General features: G+C 41.2%; 2 protein-coding genes across 3 annotated transcripts in view; both read right to left on the reverse strand.

Annotated features, from left to right (window-relative positions):
* The window catches only part of rerea (arginine-glutamic acid dipeptide (RE) repeats a), a 174532-nt gene extending 171525 nt beyond the window's left edge, over positions 1-3007 (reverse strand). The window contains exon 1 of the mRNA XM_084070209.1: positions 2722-3007. The gene's annotated coding sequence lies outside the window, so the exon portion shown is untranslated. The remainder of the gene's footprint in view (positions 1-2721) is intronic.
* A 1363-nt stretch (positions 3008-4370) lies between these two features.
* eno1a (enolase 1a, (alpha)) lies at positions 4371-17646 on the reverse strand. Of its 2 annotated transcripts, none has more exons than XM_084069783.1 (12): positions 17521-17646; positions 15469-15563; positions 11415-11510; positions 10803-10861; positions 10056-10125; positions 9708-9841; positions 9220-9442; positions 6390-6587; positions 5611-5812; positions 5387-5495; positions 5158-5216; positions 4371-4902 (listed from the first exon to the last, which is right to left on the reverse strand). In XM_084069783.1, the coding sequence occupies exons 2-12, from the start codon at positions 15551-15553 to the stop codon at positions 4839-4841; spliced, it is 1299 nt and encodes a 432-aa protein (XP_083925909.1). In that variant the 5' UTR covers positions 15554-15563; positions 17521-17646; the 3' UTR covers positions 4371-4838. The 2 variants fall into 2 exon arrangements, with proteins under 2 accessions (XP_083925909.1, XP_083925910.1); XM_084069784.1 differs by lacking the exon at positions 10803-10861 and adding an exon at positions 11194-11252.
* Positions 17647-21036: the final 3390 nt, after the last annotated feature.

A 21036-nucleotide genomic window follows, 5' to 3' on the forward strand; every position in this document is an offset into this window, starting at 1 on the left:
AGTAATCAGCTTGCAGCCTGTAATGGCATACTCCTGTAACCCGGCCTCACAGGTTTAATGCCAATGTGGTAGTTATGTGAAGAATCATCAGAGTCACTTCTTTTCAGTACAACAACTCATTAAAATGTCAGATGTATTCTAGGTGTGGACAAACTCACCACTTTAGATTTAATCAAAATAGTCACACTCAATAGAATGGATGTCCTTTGATATTTACAATAGTGATAGTGATTGGTGTTTGAACTTTGGTTGCTGCAACATATATAAGAGTAGAATACAAATGGAACTGGACATATCCAAGAATTGGTGCCATTTCTTCCTTTTCTTAAAAAAGGCTACATCTTCATACTGACGTGGGTGTTAGCCTAGCTGTAGTTTACAACCCTCGTAGACGTATTTACGATTCTGACGTCTTCAATCTACGAGAGTTGTAGGGTGCACCCCCCCATGGATTCGAGCACTTTCGGCACTTTACCCCGCGACACTCCAAACATGTACAAATTGAAAATAAAAGGTGCTTACCGCAAAGCCCCAAATGTTAACTACCTTCGCGGGGTAGTAGTGATCCCCGTCGAGGTTTATCTTTCAATAAAGAAGTCTTTTAATCCAGCTTGTGTCGGAATCTTCACTGTTCTTCTTTTGTTTTAAATGAGTTTGAACTGCGCATTAGCGATTTGGCGGTCGGGAGGTGTATTGCGCATTGAAAACACAATGTATCAATACACCTCCCGACCGCCAAATCGCTGTTGCGCAGTTCAAACTCATTTTAAACAAAAGAAGAAGCAGTGCGCAATACACCTCCCGACCGCCAAATCGCTAATGCGCAGTTCAAACTCATTTAAAACAAAAGAAGAACAGTGAAGATTCCGACACAAGCTGGATTAAAAGACTTCTTTATTGAAAGATAAACCTCGACGGGGATCACTACTACCCCGCGAAGGTAGTTAACATTTGGGGCTTTGCGGTAAGCACCTTTTATTTTCAATTTGTACATGTTTGGAGTGTCGCGGGGTAAAGTGCCGAAAGTGCTCGAATCCATGGGGGGGTGCACCCTACAACTCTCGTAGATTGAAGACGTCAGAATCGTAAATACGTCTACGAGGGTTGTAAACTACAGCTAGGTGTTAGCCTACTAAACTCCCCAGAAATAAACACCTTTGGATGTCTGGATTAGATATCAAGTGATTTTTAATTCATTTGAAAATCAAATTAGACTTCTAAGTCATTCATTACTCATTTGAAGTAACTATTTCACGAGCACAATTTATCACATATAGTTTTTGGCCATGTGCTTGCGTTTGCTTCATCTATTGGAGATGAAAGGGATCAAGTTTCCACTAATGACATAATTCAAAGGACACTTTCAAAACGTAATAACTCTCAGAGTCTCAGCAACCAAATAAATAATTCTGTCTGTGAGATAAGATTTCATACGATGAGAGGGCCATGGGAACTATAACTAATTCTGTGACCTATAGCCACAGAATCGGAGCAATAAATGCTCTGTAAAGATGGAATATGATGATTATAACCAACTTAGTTGTAATAATAGTGTAATAGCTCAGTGTAATAGTGTAATAGTTGAGTAGTACTTGAGGTGCTGGGGTATGACGATATGCAGGAACCTATTGTTATGTTTTCCACTTAATATCTTCATTCAGTAAAAAATAAATGCCCCTTTTCATTCAGTTTTACACATAGTGCATTCACTATGGCAACTGTACAAGTGGACAAACAGTGTCTAACATTGGTAGTTTTGCCAACATAATGTAAGTAGGGGGGGGGGTCATGAGTTGACAACTATATAGAAACAAGTAAAGTCAGGAAAATGTATGCACTGCTTCCTTCAGGTCACCTCTTGAGTACGTAAAAAGTGAAAAAGCCAGCTCAATGACAATCACATAGTCTCACTGAAGAACAATATAAGAATAAACCCCACTTCCCAACTCGGACACAACTCCCAACAAATCTTCACTACATTGCAACTTATGTAATCCCTGCTACAAACACAGACAACTATTTCACACCACAGCCTGTGACAGGTCAAGTGGAATGCCAAATCTTAAACCAACAGTTACATCTAACTTACTGCTGCTATAGCTGATGCGTTACCTTGCAATAACCATCAGCACTAATGCACATCAGGACCAAATCACACCAGAGTTGTTGAATGCAAGTCACCCAAACAAAGACAGCAAGTTAGCTGGCCAGCTAATAGCGTTAGCTATAGTGACAATAGCTTGATGGGACAGACTACTTCCCGGGAAGGAAGCGTTTCGCTTTGCCGTTTCAAGTTATACGACATACTATCAACTATTGGAATATCACTACGTGGTCTACATTTCAAATATGGCAACGAAATAATGTCATTTTCCATTGCATGTGTATGCACCTTGTGTTAGCTGATGCCATAGATGTGTTTGTTTCCATCCATTAGGCTGTTCCCATGCTAGCCCACCAGGGCTAGTTAACGTTAGCTGCTGGACCAGCTTCAGCTGCTGGTTCGTGGTAACCAGCAGCAGCAAACAAGTCTATCAAGCTAGCACCAAGCTAATGCTAATGGATAATTAGCCAGCTATCTTGGTCAACGGTTAACGTTAGCATTCCAACGCTAACAAACAATCCCCACAATAACCTGGCTGTCAACCTCATTCACATTTCAGTGATGATGAACATCAAAACGCAGAAGAAAACCGGCGGCTGCAGAACCACATCACTTACCTTGGAGAGATTGTTCTACAACATCTGTGATTTGTTTGATGAGAGAGAGACTGCAACAACAAACAATAGCAGCAGCAGCAGAGGCAATTAGCTAACGTTAGTTAGCCAAGTACCACCACTACAGGGGGGTGTAGCTAAGGAGCTGCAATGGCACTTGTGTGTTATCTTTCTTTTGTGGCTATTAACGCAACTGACCACGTTTGGTAATGTTGTCATAAATGGTGGACTTCAGATTAAAGAGGGAGTAATCGCTGCTGGGATGCTCAGACTAGTGTGTGTGTGTGTGTGTGAGAGGCACTCGGCATGACAGCATCCTTCTTCATCTTGGGGTGAGAGAACAGTTAGGGATATCTCAAGTTCTGCTGGTAAAATATCGCCACCTACTGGACAATTATGTGAACATGCATACACAGGCTGAATGTGTTGCTCCTGGCCTTGTTGATATAGTGCTGCTCACAACATATTTATGCACTTGGCAGGCAGCTACAATTGGCTTATGTCATCACCATCTTTAGTCTTAAAGAAATCTAAGATCTTCTGATATTGTCAATAATATGTATTTGTGATATTGTCAATTGACAATAATATATATTTGTACCGACAAAGGTGTTGCTGACATATTATTTAGAATATAGTAGAATTAAAATACTTTTCTCCACATTCACAAATGGGAATTTAAAAGCAAACTGTTAATTTTAAGTGGACACTCTTCTCGTTCTCTCGTTTCGTATTCCAAGGCACAGACGTGGGCAACGTTATCTACTTTGTGAGTTGCTTGATAGCGCAGGCAAAGAAAATATCTGGGACTGCACTGCACAGTAATAACCACTAGATGCCGTATGTGTCAAAGAAAATAATATCATTTAACGTCCCATGCCATGGGTTATTACATATTTTGTGAGCTTACTACCTACAGAATTGTAGTTATTGGCATAAATGTATCCTATACTTCATTCTCCATAGTTTGTCACAGAGCTTATTTAAGACGCTCAATTAAATGCTCAGTGCTTTGGTGACAGGAATTTGGTGCACTCTAATGTGCATGTGTTGAATGCCAGTGATTTGTAATACAACCCATTTGAGACAGCTAAACAATGGGAGACAAGTCCACACAAAGCTGTATAGGAGAGAATTGGAGTGGCACAGAACCAGCTGGCAATCCCTTCATGTGCTGTACCACTTGTGAATAGACCGACATTCTTCTTGGCAATGGCATGGCAGTCTGGTGAGAACTCACAGCGCTCATCAGGGCAGCTCTGGATCATTTTACTTAGGGGGAATCTGTGTCCCTCTGCAGAGTTCATGTTTCTACCTCCTAGTGCCACACACTTCAGACAGTCAGGAGCAGTGCCTGTTACCAGACACTGTCTGTATAGCTCCTGCCTCATCTAAAATGTTTCATTGAATTATAAATCATGTGACATCATATTGTCTTATTAACCTGATCAACATTTGATACAAAAAATGTTTTTCTTCTGCTATACATTCTCTTCCCTTCTGAGTCGTAACCAATTTGACTAAATGACAAAGCTACAGTAATGGAATGTCAACAATAAACAGAATTTTACACATCCATTTCCTTTCAATAATACCATAATATACGATTTTGCAACTTTAGTAAAAGAAGAAAGCACAATGATAGCCATGTCTTTTCTGTTTAAATTATATTGTTTATTACATACTGTATGTCAACCAACGCTTACAGCAACACTGGAACTTGTCAGACGCAACACATTACACATATAGTACTCTGCTCAAGGCGGCACAGTACTAAAACTTACAGTAGCTCTTCACTAGAATACTTAGGAGAGGACCAATAATCACTAAAACTCACAAGAAGCGAAAGAAAGATCTCTCACAGTTACACAGACACAAAAATAAGGACCATTACTATTCAGGAGCCAGAGCATTGTTGGAGGATGGGCTGCACTGTGGTGCACCGTGCACTAGAACACAGGTTTCAGTGGTGCCACAAGCCACAGGCTTGGACCTTGGATTTCAATGCCGGCGTTCCATCTTCTCTCTGAACAGAGCGAGCGACCTAGCGTGGCATATACTGTATGTGTGGGGTTGTTTATGCACAGTGAAAACACAAAAGCCCAAGGAAGAAGACCAGCTCAGATAGGGTGCCTGAAGTTCTGGCCAGCGAAGCGGGCCTTATCGCCAAGCTCCTCTTCAATCCTGGAAGAGAAGCATGATAGTTTCAACTGGATCTGTAGTGTAAACTGTTTTTAATCAGCTAGCACACCTGAAACGCTTTGGAGTCTGCAATGTTATGCAATCTATCCTTTGATAGGAATATGTGACACACAGCCCATAGTCCTTCAGTCTGATGAGAAGGTGTCATTATGTACATGTTTGCCATGTGACGTTACTACCATCATTATGAATTATGTATATATGTAATTATGTATCATGTTTCCTGATTGGACTCACCTGAGCAGCTGGTTGTACTTGGCCAAGCGCTCAGATCGGCAAGGGGCACCGGTCTTGATCTGGGAAAGGAATCAAACATGCAAGAGAAAAATCAATCAATATAATCCAATAATTAATCTGAAAATGAAAACCATGATCTACATCTTGAATCAAAATATGGACCCTGTGACAATCTTTTGAACTCAGGAACCAGGCAGAACATAGCATTCGTATTGTGAATTGGTTTTACCTGTCCAGTACAGAGTCCGACTACCAGGTCAGCGATGAAGGTGTCCTCCGTCTCTCCAGAGCGGTGGCTCACCATCACGCCCCAGCCATTGGTCTGGGCCATCTTGCATCTAGAACACACACACACACACACGGTCATTAGCTAGAACATTGTTGATAAGGCGTTAAGTAGTAACTGTATACTGTATGTCTTCTTTGAATGACGACAGCCTCGTGGACACTCACGCCTGCAGGGACTCTGTGACGGAGCCAATCTGGTTGACCTTGAGGAGCAGGCAGTTGCAGGCCTTGTCGGCCACACCCTTGGCAATGCGCTTGGGGTTGGTGACTGTGAGGTCATCACCCACCACCTGGATGCTTGTGTCAGCCGTGAATTTGGACCATGCCTCCCAGTCATCCTGGTCAAAGGGATCCTCAATGGACACCACTAGCAGGGGAGGAGGGAGTAGTGTTAAAGTCTTAGCATTGTGCAAGTAGCTCAGGTACAGTAAATGTGTGGGGAAAAAAACACAAATGCTGATGGTATGGTATAGCAGTGATATGAATTACCATGATTTGACAGGGCTAAAATTAGGTGGTGCACATATGTATTATTTTATTAGCCTCTCTCAAGTTGTATTGGCATTTCTCTCAGACACTCTAAAGAGTTATTCAAGTATAATACAAATATTATGCATCATTTTGAAATTAGGTTAGTAATATGAACAACAGTTATCTATACAATCCACTTATACAGCCTTCAACTGAGCATGTAAAACCAATGATAATACTGTTATCACTAATGGTTTAATTGTCACTTCACAATCCCATTCCAGAGCCTTTAATACTCAAGACTTCCAGGGCCACCCAGCCAGCTCTGCCCTTTCCCATCTCTACCAATGCAAGTCTCAAAGCATCTTTGAGGCTTTGCATCTCAGAGGGTGACAAGAACCATATTAAGAGGCCAAGAGGCCTCTTAATATAACCTCATTGTAATAAGGATAAGTATAGGCTTGAAAACCCACCTGGGTAATCCTTGACAAAACCCTTGTAGAGGTCGGCCAGCTTGTCGGGGGAAATGTAGCGGCTTGGGTCGTCAGGGGACTTGAAGTCCAGGTCGTACTTTCCGCCCTTGTAGAACTCAGAGGCGGCTACGTCCATGCCGATGACGATCTTGTCGGTGTAACCAGCCTTGGCAATGGCAGTCTTCAGTAGTTCCAGGGCTGAGGACAGACAAGGAAAGAATGGATATTAAAACATGATTAGGGTAGCAGCTTGCTTAGTGATTTGTCAGTTATCACATGGCATGAGAAATAAATGCCTAATACGTTTTCAGTATTGGAGACTCATTGATACATTTAACTAATACAACTTATGGAATCAAATTAAAAGATGCTGAGACTCTAGGCACATTAACCAAATGCTCCTTGTGAGTTGCTAAGGACTTGAGTGTAAATCCAACTCCTGTCATGTCTCACATGTCTCCCCTCTCTCGGCTCTCAGCTTCAAGTCTCTCGACACTCTAAAATCAGGGGTTCTCAAAACTTTTTTATACCAGGACCCTGTTTTATAGGGGAAATGTTTTGCTGATCGTGCTTTGATTCATAAATACATGTAAATAAAGCAAATGGGCCCAAAAATATTTTTAAAAAGATACTGCGTGCCCGGCCTTCCGGGTGGAAAAGAAATAAAGAATAAGGTTCCGGCCCACCACTGTGGACATTGGGGTTTGATGCCTCCAGCTTGGCCAGACACTCCAACGACCTACAGGTTGATCAGGGCAACTGTGAGGGATAGTGTGTTCCTCCATAAACGTTACGCCCTCCTGGTGAAACTCCTCACTGTCAAGAAGCAGCTGGTAACTCCATGTGTTTCAGAGGAGATGTGGTTGTCTATACCAGTGGTTCTCAACCTTTTCAGGCCGCGACCCCCCAAAATAATCATATTTGAACTGGGGGCCCCCACCCTGACAAGCACTTGGAATGTAGGAGTTGAGGCATTACATTTTCGGTTCCACAGATAAATAGTGAAAATAGCCGATCTAAAATCTCACAACAGCTCGCAAAGCGAGGCGTTGTGAGCTTATAGATCGTCTATTTTCACAATCTTTCCCTCTTTCTTATAGTATTTGACAATTTGGCCAATGTTTTACCAGTTTTTTTATAGTATAGTTTGTCGATTACTTTTGATGCAGTAATGGTCTTTTTTTTTTTAGGTATTACAAAAAGTCTTAAAAGTCCTTAAATTGTCACTTCACTGTCATATGGGGACCCCCCAAAATCATGGGGGTCCCGAACCAAAGGTCTATACCAGTGGTTCAAAAACGTTTTGGGCTCTTCTTGGCACCCCTATGCATATGGTTTTTATCCACGGCACCCAATTCAATATCTTTGGACTTGTATCCTGTATGTATGGCTAATTTGCTTGGTACCATCGCTGCATTTGGCAAAACATCCCTGCAGATCAGGCATAGCGGTGTGGGGCAGGTAGTAGCGTCACTCCAGCTGAAACCATACTGGAGCAATTGTTTTAAAGCCACACCTTTGGCGTCTTTTCTGCTCCCGACCTACGTAGACACAGTCTCCAATAACAGTTGCTGAATGGGTGTAAAGAAATCTCCTGACAGATAATGTCAGCAGAAGAGTAAATGAGTAAATATTTTCCCCGAGATTTATAGCGAGGGAAACTTGAGAGAATATCAGTTCCGGTTAGAACTTAGAACTAACTGAAAATGAAATTTAAGCTATAAAATAGTGATATTGTCTGAGATATAATAAATAATAATATCAAAGTATTCGGCGGCACCCAGGCTGGACTGGCGTCACAGCACCCACTTTGAGATACCCTGGTTTATACACTCCCCAAGACCAACAAGTAGGTGTTGGACTTGGGAGTGACAGGATTTATACGCATGGGGGAATTGTCAATGACTCCACTGGGTAGAAAATAAAATACTACTAGTATTTCCTACAGGTTGCTCAGGGCACCTGTCCAACAGTGGGAATAACTTGTAGGGATAGTGTTGTTCCTCCACATGCGTTATGCCCTCCTGGTGAAACTCTTCATTGTCAAGAAGCAGCTGGCATCAGAGGTGACATGTGGTTGTCTATACAGTGCATCCCGTAAGACCAACAAGTAGGTGTTGGCAGTGACAGGGACTATACACATGGGGGGAATTGCCAATTGGGGAGATTTGTTTTTATAAATAAATAAGTGAACAAATAAAAGATACTGAGATGTGCTGCTTTTAAATCAAACCGAATGAGAAGAGCTAAATCACAATGACTGGCTGAATCCTGGTCCCAAAACACAGAACCAAAGAAATATGACCAGAGAGTTTGCTGGTTAAGTTAATACTAAGGTTTTAGCCAATGAATCACCACTCTGCCCTACTGGGGCATTTGCCATCTCAGCACATTGGTCTGTCACTGAGTGAGTGCAGTGGACTCAGTGGCTGGCAGTCAATGCATTATTCAGAAATGCTTTGAGGCTCTAATTTGGAAGCCATCTGTCGGCCCAGGAGTGGCATGACTGACCTGAGCAGCAGAATAGGGTCGAAGGGAGGCTAGTAGTCTCACGAGGGGGTAGGTTGCTGCTAAGTGAAACACTGGCCTGGGAGGTCTAAGAGTGTAAACACTCACAGGAGGCTCCCTTTCAGCTGGCCAAGGCACATCCTTAAAAGTTTAAAAAATATCAAACTAAATCCTTATTTCCAAACACAATGGGGAATCTTATTCTGAATACAATCATTTGGGAAACTGTAATTTTTCTATGCAGTTTGATCTCAGTTCTGTTGGATCAGGGCCACGCTTCTATTGTTACAAGCAGGAGAAATGGCTTCCCGTTTCCTCTCACCTTCCTTGTTCTCCAGGATATTGGGCGCGAAGCCACCCTCGTCTCCTACATTGGTGGCGTCTTGGCCATACTTCTGCTTGATGACGTTCTTCAGGTTGTGGTAGACCTCTGCACCAATGCGCATGGCCTCCTTGAAGCTGCTGGCTCCTACAGGCAGGATCATGAACTCCTGCATGGCGAGCTTGTTGCCGGCATGGGATCCACCGTTGATAACGTTGAAAGCCTGAAGGAAATTAGAGGGGATCCATGGTCAGCCAGATTAATACGAGTTATTTGTGGCTATTAGCAAGGTTCCAATATTACATTTAATATATGTCTGTACACATGAGTGATTTATCCACTCCCAGCATCAATGCAATCAAGACAGATTTGTCTACAGGTATTGTACTTGGTGAATGCAACAATTCTGAACCTGAATTATTTTTACAAGGGCCTGTGGTGTGTAGCAGGTCATGTTCTTTGATGACAGTTCTGAAATGAGTGCTTACAGGGACAGGGAGGATGACATCAGGGTTGCCAGCAAGGTCAGCAATGTGACGGTAGAGTGGCACGCCCTTCTCTGCTGCACCAGCCTTGCACACAGCCAGGGAAACGCCCAGGATGGCATTAGCACCAAACTTGGCTGAGAGGGGCAAAGACAAATATCATGACAATATATTCTGAAACCTCCATACTACGGTTGCTTAGCATTCGTTTTTAATCTCAATCCCCATTGTTAATTAAAACAAAGTTTCATTCTTCATTGTCGGTCTTGAGATAGCTGACGGTCTTTTAGCACTGAGGGGAAAAAGACAAAATATCTTTCAGTGCCAAGTGACAACCAAGTAGCAGCTTACACTTGTTCTCTGTGCCGTCCATGTCCAGCATCAGCTTGTCAACCTTCTCCTGCTCCATGACATTCACGTTCTGAGCAAGACATAACATGGTAATTAGTGCAAGTGAAAGGAAGTGATTATCTAGGTAAACTTTATGTTGAATTCTGTCTGGTTAGTTCAAAAGACCACACTGCAAATAATTATGTTAAAGTAGTCACAGCAGCTCAGAAATCTACCACAAATTGCAGGTCTGCCACAGGGTACAGTGCATATAACATATTCATAATTGGATCAACACTTAGAAAACTCAGTGACAATAGACCACTCTTAAGACTCACTTTCATTTACATTTCTCACCTTTTGATTTAAACATTTACAGTCAAGTCATTCTGTATGGACTACTACCAGTGGTGTGTTCTAGGTTTTTTCGGAGGGTATAGCATATTATTCCCTCCTACAGGACCGACATGCGCACGTATATACGCTTGTGCTTGGTCACCGTATGAAATGGTTAATAGAGGGTATACGTTTTGTTTTTTTATGTTCTTGGACGGTATACTACGTATATAGCGTAACACGGTAGAACACACCACTTACTACTACCATAACTACGGTCATATATCCTCCTACATTATTATGTAAATATGTACTTGACCTCTAAGACAAAATTGTGAATGACACAAACATTCTTCGCTGGTAATTGGAGAAGCTTTCTGATGTCTTTACACTAGCACACAGTCATGTTAGTCAAACAATAAATTGGCCTACCTTGCTAACCAGTGCAGGTGCTATTGTTTTATTGATATGCTCAACAGCTTTTGAGACACCTGCAAGGGACAAGCAGACCATCACTGACCCAAGGAAAAGAAAGACCATGCAGTACAGGCGTAACAGATGACCACACAGTCATTCAATGACAGAAAACGTATGATTATCTACTAGTAATCATACAGAGTATAATGATTACTGCAAAGATCTTATAATTGAATAAGTATGATCCCATTTGTTTCCCCCCTTTTTTCTTTTTTAAGCTCTGTAATCATCTGTTAATGCCTGCAAAAGTTAGTTTCCAAAGACAAACCCACTACTTCATGCTGCTGTACACGGCAATACGTTAAGAGTTTCTCTTCTTCATTCCTGTTATGTCCACACTTTTTACCTGATTACACAGAGCTGGGCCCAAGAACTCATTTACATATTTAACAGCTCTTTTCACCCCTGACAGAGAAGGAGGAGAGGTGGGAAAGGGTCAGGGATGAAGGATGAAGAGACCAAGAATGTATGGAGAGGAGGTGAATTTAGAACCTAGAAGGATATAGTAAAGTTTTACAGAAGAACAAACAGAAGATGTCAGGATAGGTCGGTAGAAGGGAGGCCTACCTTTGCCCATGTAGCGTGTCTTGTCATTGTCACGGAGCTCCAGCGCCTCATAGATGCCAGTAGAGGCACCGCTGGGCACTGCGGCCCTGAACAGACCTTGATGAAACACAGGAAGTTTGGTCACTGTTCTATACTGAAATGCTGTATCATGATACACGTTCAAAGTTGTCTGCAAGGGTTGACCACGCTTCAATGGCACAGGTGCAATGAATGAATGTTGAAGCATCATTCCATCATCCTTTTCATTTTTAAAATAGACTATCCAAAGTTTGGAATTCTGATTACGGACAGTAACTAGAAGTCGTAGGACTTCTGGAGCTCTGGTGCAACTTCACCCACTAGCAAGGTGCATGAAAAGAGTCAGGAGAACTAGAGTGTAAAAAACTACTTTATTTTGAAAACTTCATCAGGGGTCATCAAGAGACCCACACAAAACATGTTTTGATGACAGTTGGTGCAGAAGTGGTTGCTTGGCATTCAAGAGTTAACAGCTACAGAAAGCCACTGCCAGGCACCATCCAATCAGTGAACAGCATCCCTAACCCTACCCTTACGCAGTAATGTTTTTTCTCTGTCTGACATAACAAGTATAAGGGAGAGAGTGAAGATTAAAGGAGAGCGAGAGAGTAATCATATGTTTACATTATTTGATGTAATGTACTCATGTGTCCCCTGCATGAACTGTACTTTAAGTTCATTTGAACTCTGCATACTCCCTTTTCTAGTATCAGGACTATCAACCGGTTCCACAGGAACTGATATTTCATCAAGTAGTGGACAGTTTGGACAATGATGAGAAACAGTGGTGTGCATTAACGGAAGGTCTGTGTGGACTGGCATTAGCCAGTTCAGATTAAGTTGGACATTTTGTACAAATATCTCCCCCCAGGCCAGTTAATAAACATAGTTAAAGGACTGTTAGTTTTATCTCTTTTATAATACACGGATGCAGATGCATGCCTTGTACAAATATCCTCAGGCCTGCCAATACAAAAATCGTAAAAGGACTATTTGTAAGACTATTATTTCGAAAAACTGAAAATAGAATTAGCTTGTTTCTTCAGGAACAAATCTTGTTTTTCTTTTAATGCTAGGAAACATCTTGTATCTGCCACCTCCTTGACTCTTTTCGATGCATGTGTCAGCTCCTTCTCTGGACGAGGTCTATTACGTATCCCTGAGATTCATAACCGGTTGTACCCCTCACACACTGACTGTACCCTGTATTCTTTAGTCAAGTGGTCATCATTATACTGTCCATGTGCAGAACTTTACACTGGTATCTCTTAAGTTTATAAATCCACCCTTGGACTGCTGCCTGGTTATCTATCCCCATAGATGTTATCATTACTCTCTCTGTCCTCTCAGTCCATACAGAACCTGGCAAAAAAAAAGAAAAACACTCTGGCCCCTTTGTGCATTTTTGCACTTCTTACATCATTATTCAATTGATCTTGTTTTTTTTTATCTTGTCTCTGTATCGAATGCCCTGTTTGTCTGTAACATTGTGTGGCCTGTTGCTGCTGTCTGAGCAGGTCTCTCTTTCAAAGGAGGGACTTTTCAGCATATTTGCAATATCCTGAAAGGTTTCATTGAAGGAAAATGACTCTGCTTCCTGCACACAGTATTCTGGTTTTGCACAAAATCTCAGGTGTGAAAATGAAGTTGCACATCCTTTCATCCAAAGTGAGAATATTCTAAACATTAACAGTCTCACTACCATAAAAGTTCTCAATTATATAACCTGAATAAAAGGTTTTAAAAATGCAGAACGACACAGTAATCCTCCTTACAGAGAGAGATAGTCATGCTGACTGTGCTCTAGACTGTGATGTAAAGGGGGAGAAAAAGCTGTGCACTGAGCATGTGCAGAAGATCTCTGCAAGGATGGCAGAGCACAGCCCCCCCCACACCCACACACACACATACATGATGCGGATACATGGAGTTCGGCCATTTTGGAATCAACCATGTGAGCAGAAATTGGGGATATTCAGAATCTATTTAGTTTGCCCACTGTCCTAGAAGCCTCGGATTTAAGGCTTAGCCAGGACGACAAAGCAGTTATCTAAGCAATGAGTTCAGGCTTAACAAATCAAATGCATCAAGATATCAGCTCTAGATTCAAGAGATTTTATTCATCACTTGCTTTGTGTGTTTCTGTGTACAGGGCGTGGCTGAAGATGAGCACCCGTGCTCAACCACTACCCTGGGTAAATAAGGATAAAAAATGTTTTAAGTAAGTATGTGCAGTGAAAAATGCTCAGTGAAAAATCTATAGGCCCATTAGTAGTGTTCAGCCTTACTAAGAACGTATAAAGGACCACAATGGAAATAACAATACCACTGGGAGGCAAAGCAGTTATGTAACCTGGTAGAACACATATGCCTAGCTGATATACCCTGAGAGCACCACACTCTCTACAATCGCCTTTGGACTATGCCACAAGTGATGCCAATTTGCCAAATAACAAGGCCAAAGTAAAAGTGAACATAAAGGCACTATATGCAAAAAGCTAGAGAACCTAGCAACCATAAGAAACAAATGAAAAGAAAGTAGAGCTATAGAATAGAGATGCTCGTCTCCAGGCAGTTTTCAATGCCATTTCAACACCTTAATCTATCACTGTTTCAATCCTTCTCTACTTGTTTCCATGTCATTGGTAATTCAGAGTGCTTCATTAACATTCCCAAGACATTTAGTTGGGTTGAACTGTTCTTTTGTTTAAATTCACAGGGCAGAACACAAACAGCTCGGCATCAACAGGGCACCAAAACCAGCATCACAGTTAGACCCAGTTGATAGAATAAATCAATTCCAAGCGTATGAACATATATATTCATACGCGTATATGCTTTCAACTAGGACTGTCCTGGTCTAATTGTCAATAGCATACTGTATGAGTGTATGTGGTTTGTCATACGGTGAAGGAAGGCAGAGGTATATCATTTACATGAGTGTCCGGTTTGTACACATTATCATGGCATCATACTCATAAATTGTGCTGTCTACAGTCTGCATGTGATATATGTGCCCCCATTACTGTAGCAGATACAGTAGGTAAAGTAGTGTGATATTACAGGAGCTATTTTCACACATCCACCATTTGATCCACTCTAGACCCAGAGTTGGCACCAGTGGAACACTCACCCATGTTGGAGGGCAAGCACAACTTACACCAAGTGACTTTTGCCATCTAGGTTTAAGGTGATTAGGCCAACCACCTAGAATTAGCGTTGTACATTCATACAGTATGACATTATATGATCGATGTAATGGGGTGACTATTTTGTTTTTATATGAGCAGTGCAAGAATAATGTAAGTCTTTTGTTGAATCTGCTTAACCTACACTACAGTGAGAAGTAGGGCTACACAATATAATGGAGATACTGAAATCACAAGATTGACTAATACCACCACATAAATGTTGCAATATGCTGAAACGTTTCATTGAAGGAAAACTGTGTGACACCTTCCTGCACACAGTATTCAGTTTTTTGCACAAAATCCCACACAAGAAAATCAAGTTGCATATCTGAGGAAATATGTCATTTTGTGAGCTAATTCCAAACATTAATACTCCCATACAAAAGTAGAAAAGATCAGTATCATGATCAGAATACATAAACATTGCATTATTGTGCAGTCATAATAAATGCCATTGGTGGTCCTGCCAGTATGAATGCTTGTTTTGAATGATGTTCCAACAGTCATTTGGAGGAGGTTCATCTTGGTTTAATGTAACGTCTACCGTTGTTCAAATGGTATTCGACTGTAAACAATGCCCTCCCAATTTTCTCTAATCATATATCCTTGAAACTGTATAAACCCCTACATAAAATAAATCATGCTCTTGATCATTCTGACCATCTTTCCTTTAGACTTTTGATTATGTGACTTCTTTTGTAATTTCTATGATGTCACATGTTATATCACTGTATTTGACATGAAGCCAAATACAATTTCCTGGCCATGGTTAGACAATAAGGTCCTATTCTATTGTATATTATGAAGCCTGCATAGTCCCTACCCCTTCAGTAGATGTACCATACCTTTCTTGGTGTACAAGTCGACCTCCACAGTGGGGTTACCACGGGAGTCAAAAATCTCACGAGCGTGGATCTTCAGGATTGACATGGTTCTAGATCTACAGAGAAATAAACAAGGGCGGAATGAGGATACATCAGTCAGGAGCTGCTAGGACAAACAAAAACCTTGGCATACTGACGTTGGTTATGCTGCACTGTGATTCAATAAGGTCTAATGCTCTGATGTAGAGCAGTGACATGGCAAAATCTTTGAGTCTGGTATACTCAAGGACAAACTGGGCATAAAATGTAAACCCCATTGAGTCATTTGTAAACTTAGTTTGGAGACTGAGCAAACAATCTATAATAATCTTGTAGACTATATTACTTAACACAAGTATAAACTGTGGGAGGAATAAATAAAATAAAAGATATGAAGGCTGGCATAGAGATTAGTCACAGCAAGGTGTGGTCAGTGCAACAATGCAAAGAAGTCTCTCAACAGGTCAATTCATAATCAACTTCATGAAATCTGTACCACAGCTTTTAGCACTGTACATTGATACCTGAGACTACAAAATGTTAAAAAAAAGTGCTGATACTGCTGTGGTTCGAGTAGTGGAGTTATCAACAGAACAAAGCAGAAAATTATGTGTGACAAATGACAATGGGAATGAGTGAGTCACTTGGTACATATTTGGCAGCGGTCTCATGCTGATATTGGGACTGAGTAGTGGCCTAATCTCAGTCTGCCTATCTGTCCAAATTCCAGACAGAAGTGGGGGTGATGGGATGCATTAAGCCAGACTGGGTTAGAATTGTTCTTACACTCAATGCCCTGACTTTTTCATCTATCCATTTTATGCATCAATGAATGGACTAGAGCCCAGCCCCCCAACCAATGGAAAAACCTCTGCCCTTACATGTATGTGTGTAAACTTGCCTCTGGCTATTATAAAGCACAGGGGACTGAAGCAACCAAATGCATGACAGAAAGAGCCTCTTCTCCTGCTGTCAAAACACTGCTGTTCAGTGTTTACAGTTAAACAGCATGGGCCAAACTACAATAATAGCCTAACAAAAACAGCATTAGCAGTATAACACCTATGCAGCAAATGGCATACAGTAGGCTACAGTTGTATTCACATTTCACCTTTTGGTAATCAGGTCATCATCAGTGAAGTTGGGAAAAACTAGTGAAGCTTTGGTTCCACAAAATGGCAGACACACCACATAATTAAATACTGATATTTGATATATTAACTAACTTGGCACTCAAATCCTTTACTTGTTTCAATCAACTTGGCTCTGTGTGGGTGTTTTGACACCCACACAGTTTTTTTTACTATACATTTATATTAGTAATTGCTAATACATATTAAAATTGCAGCCGTAATTGAGCTCATTGAGTTAACTCATTAAAAAGCCTTCTAATGTTTTCTGGCTGTCTGTGGAAGTGAGGAAAAAACACATTTAGTCAATGCAGGGGGGAACCTTGTAGCGAATGCAACAGTTCCCTTCACATTATGTTCTCGTCTGGACACACCCCCACATCTGATGCAAGCAACTGGTAGCACACACTGCTGCATAAGCCATTGTGTATGGCTCCATATGAGACGTTATGAAATAAAACATTTAAATAAAAGACTGGACAGCAATTCATTTACAAATGTGAGTTTAAAGTAAGGGCTAAAACTGTTGGGCTGCAACTTGACGCCCCCCTCTCCTCATACACTGCAGTTCTAAATGGAGTGACATCTCGGCCAGCTGACGGCCAGGTTTAAAAATAGACAGTTGCCCAGCCTGAACTACCAACCATCATGTCATGGAATTACATTCCTCCCCAAATAAACACGGTATAAGGGAATGACAGCAAAACAGCCAAAAAGACCAGACTTTGGGGTCATTGTGGAGGATGAGGTAGAGGAACACGGTGTACAATTCACACGGTCAATGAAATATAACCCCCCCAAAGTAAGGCGAGTTGTCTTGGAATTACTTCTGGTAGACTTGCTAGATAGAACCTTATTCAGCAATACGGATAATAATACATAGAAAAAGGAGACTTGGACTTACCTTTCCGGCTAACTGCGTGCAAAGGGAGAAAGGGTAGTGCTCTCTGTGGTGCGGGCGGGCAGAGAAGGAAGTCGTGATGGTCCCGGTTGATGATAAGTGGCCAGAAAGCACAGGAAGGAGTTCTCGCGATATGATTGGCTGGGGCCGAACTCACGAGGCAGCAGAGCAGCAGAGTGCGAGTGCGAGGGGCTCTGCACGTTCACCAGCAGCATCACCACGCCTTCCCATGTAGAGGAGAGAGGATGCGGACCCTTTTGTCCTTCCATGCTGTAACATGATAACATACATCGATACGTATGTTGATGAATTGAATACACAGGACCTCAATGGAAACAAGTCCACAGGACTTTTTTTGTGTTATCCTTTTAGACCAAGACTGTACTCGTGCTGTTTGCATTTCTGTCTAATACAATATTCAATCAAGCAATCAAAAAACAGCCGGCCCAACCAGCATCACTTTAAAAATAAAGGCACATATTTTTAGGGGAGAAATGCTATTTGTGTTGGCAATCTATAAATTATATCAAAACAATAGATTGTCAACACAATAGATACTGATAATGGAAGGTAGTATTTGGAGCTCAGTTATTTTAATTGAATCCATGGCTTGGAGGAGGGTAGCCCTGAAACTGTCATATCATGACAGTCATGGATTAACTTAAACCTGGTGTTTGCACTTTCTCCATTGACGACCCGTGCATATACATAAACGTTCTGATTTCAAATATAAAGTGCTTACCCCATGGCCATGGATGTTACAATTATGTACGGACCCTCAACAATACCCGTATCATACGTATTGTTCAATGAAAAGCATTTTAATCCGATTGGTGGCCATTTTCCCATGTTGCTTTCAATTGCATAACCCTATCGGTTGTGATGTGCATTGCACTCTGATACAGTATAACTCTATAAGAAAATGGCCATCGATTGGATTAAAATGCTTTTTATTGAACAATACAGAAAATAAGGGTACTTCTAAGGAGCCGTACACAATGTTAACATCCGTGGCCATGGGGTAAGCCCTTTATATTTGAAATTTGAACGTTTATGTAGATGTAAATGAAGAAAGTGCAAACACCAGGTTGAAGTTCATCCATGACGGTCGTGACAGACGACCGTCGTGTATCCATGTCTAGGAGGAGGGATGATGAGGCAACGTTGCACAACGGTAGTACAAGTGACGCAGAGATGAGTACGTGCAGACTAGCATACAGAACTGCGCTGAATGCGGCGGTTCGGCAGCATAGTACATGATGTGACGCTGGTCACGTTTGCTGGAGACTCCCCCCCCCCCAGTCATTACATCCTCTGGAAAAATACCTGATGGTTATGATGGCGAGACATGGTGGTGGTGGTGCACACTATTTTAAAACGTTTTACATGCTGATTACAAATAATAGCCTGCTACTTGTTTATTAAATGTTGATTTGGGCTTTTTATTTATTTATTTGATTTACTTATGTATATTTATTATGTAACAACAACCAACCAACCAACCAACCAACCAGTTTCACGTTCTTCCCCTGAATATGAGGCAGCGCTAATAAATATTACATTTAACGTATCACTGGGAACATTATGTCAAAATAAAGTACATTGTGCTTTTATTTTTATTTGTAACTTTTTTTTTACTTTGGTATGACAAAAGATTGCCCCGCACAGACGCCCACATATATAAACGCTAGAATCGCACCTTAATCACGATTAGCCACAGAAGCAAAGATTTGAGTTAAAATTGTTGGCTCTAAAAAAATATATATTCAAATATTTGCACAGAATGCACACATTTTCCAGCGTTTTAAAAAAAATAGCAGATCTACAAGCTCATAGTGCAGCATTCAGTGCCGCGCTATGAGCTTGTATATCTGTTATTTTTCAATAGCTAAATTAATCTAAAATGACACAGATGCTTTATTCCCGGTCTTAATGGCGTTTCGAGTTGGGGGAGATAGGCTATTTAATGCAGCTGCGCAGAGGAGACGATCAGCTCCATCCTATGATGAAAGTGAAAGCTTGGCGCAGTGACCTTCAGATAAACCAGACTGTTGTATTCATAGAGATCCAACTGCGCCATCTGCTGCTTCGCTGTTGTTATCAGCGAGATAGCAACAAGTCATTGGAACAAACGCAGAGAGTTAACAAGGTTTTGATACAGCCAGCCGGGCTAAATTCACCAGTGGTGGAAAAAGTAGGCTACTCACATGTTTCACTTAAGTAAAAGTATCAATACCGCAATATAGAAATACTCTGTTACAAGTAAAAGTACGGAATTCTAAATTTACTTGAGTAAAAGTACAAAAGTATTGGTATCAAATTGTACTTAAAGTACCAAAAGTAGAAAGTACTCATTATGCAGAATGTCCCATTTCACAAGTTAAAAAATAGCAGATCTACAAGCTCACAATGAGTCACATCGCGACGCTTGTGAGCTTGCAGATCGGCTATTTTCAAATGGCCGAAATGTATTTAGGGCTGAGGTGGGTATGTATGTTTTGTAATAATAATCAACATCTACAAAGTAATTAGTAACTATAAAGTTTTCAAATAATTGTAATGGAGTAAAAGTATAATATTTTCTTCTGAGATGTAGTGGAGTGGAGTAGTAAAAGCACTGAAAAATGGAAATACTCCAGTAAGTAAAAACACCCCAAACGTGTACATATAGGTACAGTACTTGATTACATGTACTTAGTTACTTTACACCACTGAAATTCACCATACAGACTGATGGTGTCAGCAATGAGGACTGCATGTTTTAAAATAAAGGTTTTCCCCCTATAAAAGATAAGGAGTTTTTAGTAGCCTAAGTCCCAACATAAACAATGTATTATTTTACTATTAGGCTACTTTTTTTCTTATTTTTTTCTCATCATCATCAGTACCATAAATGCCAACACTTTTGGAAAGCAGCCTACATGCCCCAAATCTGTATGACGTATAATGGGTTGACCACATGAACAGGGTTTAAATTACTAGGCTTCCAGCATGGGCTTATACAATTACATCATTATTAAATAACCCAATACGTTTAACACTATATTGCCCATGCATGGGCCAAATCTAAATCTAGTGATTTAGTGTGGAAGAGAACAGCTATGTTTTCATTTCTAAATACTGGTGCTTGCAAGTTGAGAGCTGAAGGAGATGAAAGAAACAGGCCACTCCAATATCTCAGACCAGTGCCATCTATTAGAGAGTTACGCCAACTCCGTTCACTTCTTCGGGCCAGGTCTTCTACATACACATACATTGGCGAATAGTGACAAATCCCTAAACCGGAAGTTCATGGAATGCATTGAAGTCGACGGCTCCTTGTCACTATTTCCAGCTACATGAACCACGTGACCGACGCTGTTTCTGACCCCTCATTGGCGCAACTCTCTAATAGAAGGCTCTGTCTCAGACATTACACATTTATAATCATTCTCCTGCATGGCTGCTACCCATAGCCTACAACCTAACAAGACTGCGTAAGCTTTCACAGGCCGAGCCTGCGTTTAATCCACAAAGGTG

This window comes from Gymnoscopelus microlampas (genome assembly GCF_963454915.1).
Source record: "Gymnoscopelus microlampas genome assembly, chromosome: 10".
Classification (NCBI taxonomy): domain Eukaryota; kingdom Metazoa; phylum Chordata; class Actinopteri; order Myctophiformes; family Myctophidae; genus Gymnoscopelus; species Gymnoscopelus microlampas.

Coding starts and splice junctions, on each gene's coding strand:
- eno1a (XM_084069783.1), bottom strand. CDS start 15,553: ATGTCAATCCTGAAGATCCACGCTCGTGAGATTTTTGACTCCCGTGGT. Junction 10,126..10,802: donor CACCTGCACTGGTTAGCAAG/GTAGGCCAATTT, acceptor TGTCTTGCTCAG/AACGTGAATGTCATGGAGCA. Junction 5,217..5,386: donor TCGGACTCTGTACTGGACAG/GTAAAACCAATT, acceptor TTCCTTTCCCAG/ATCAAGACCGGTGCCCCTTG.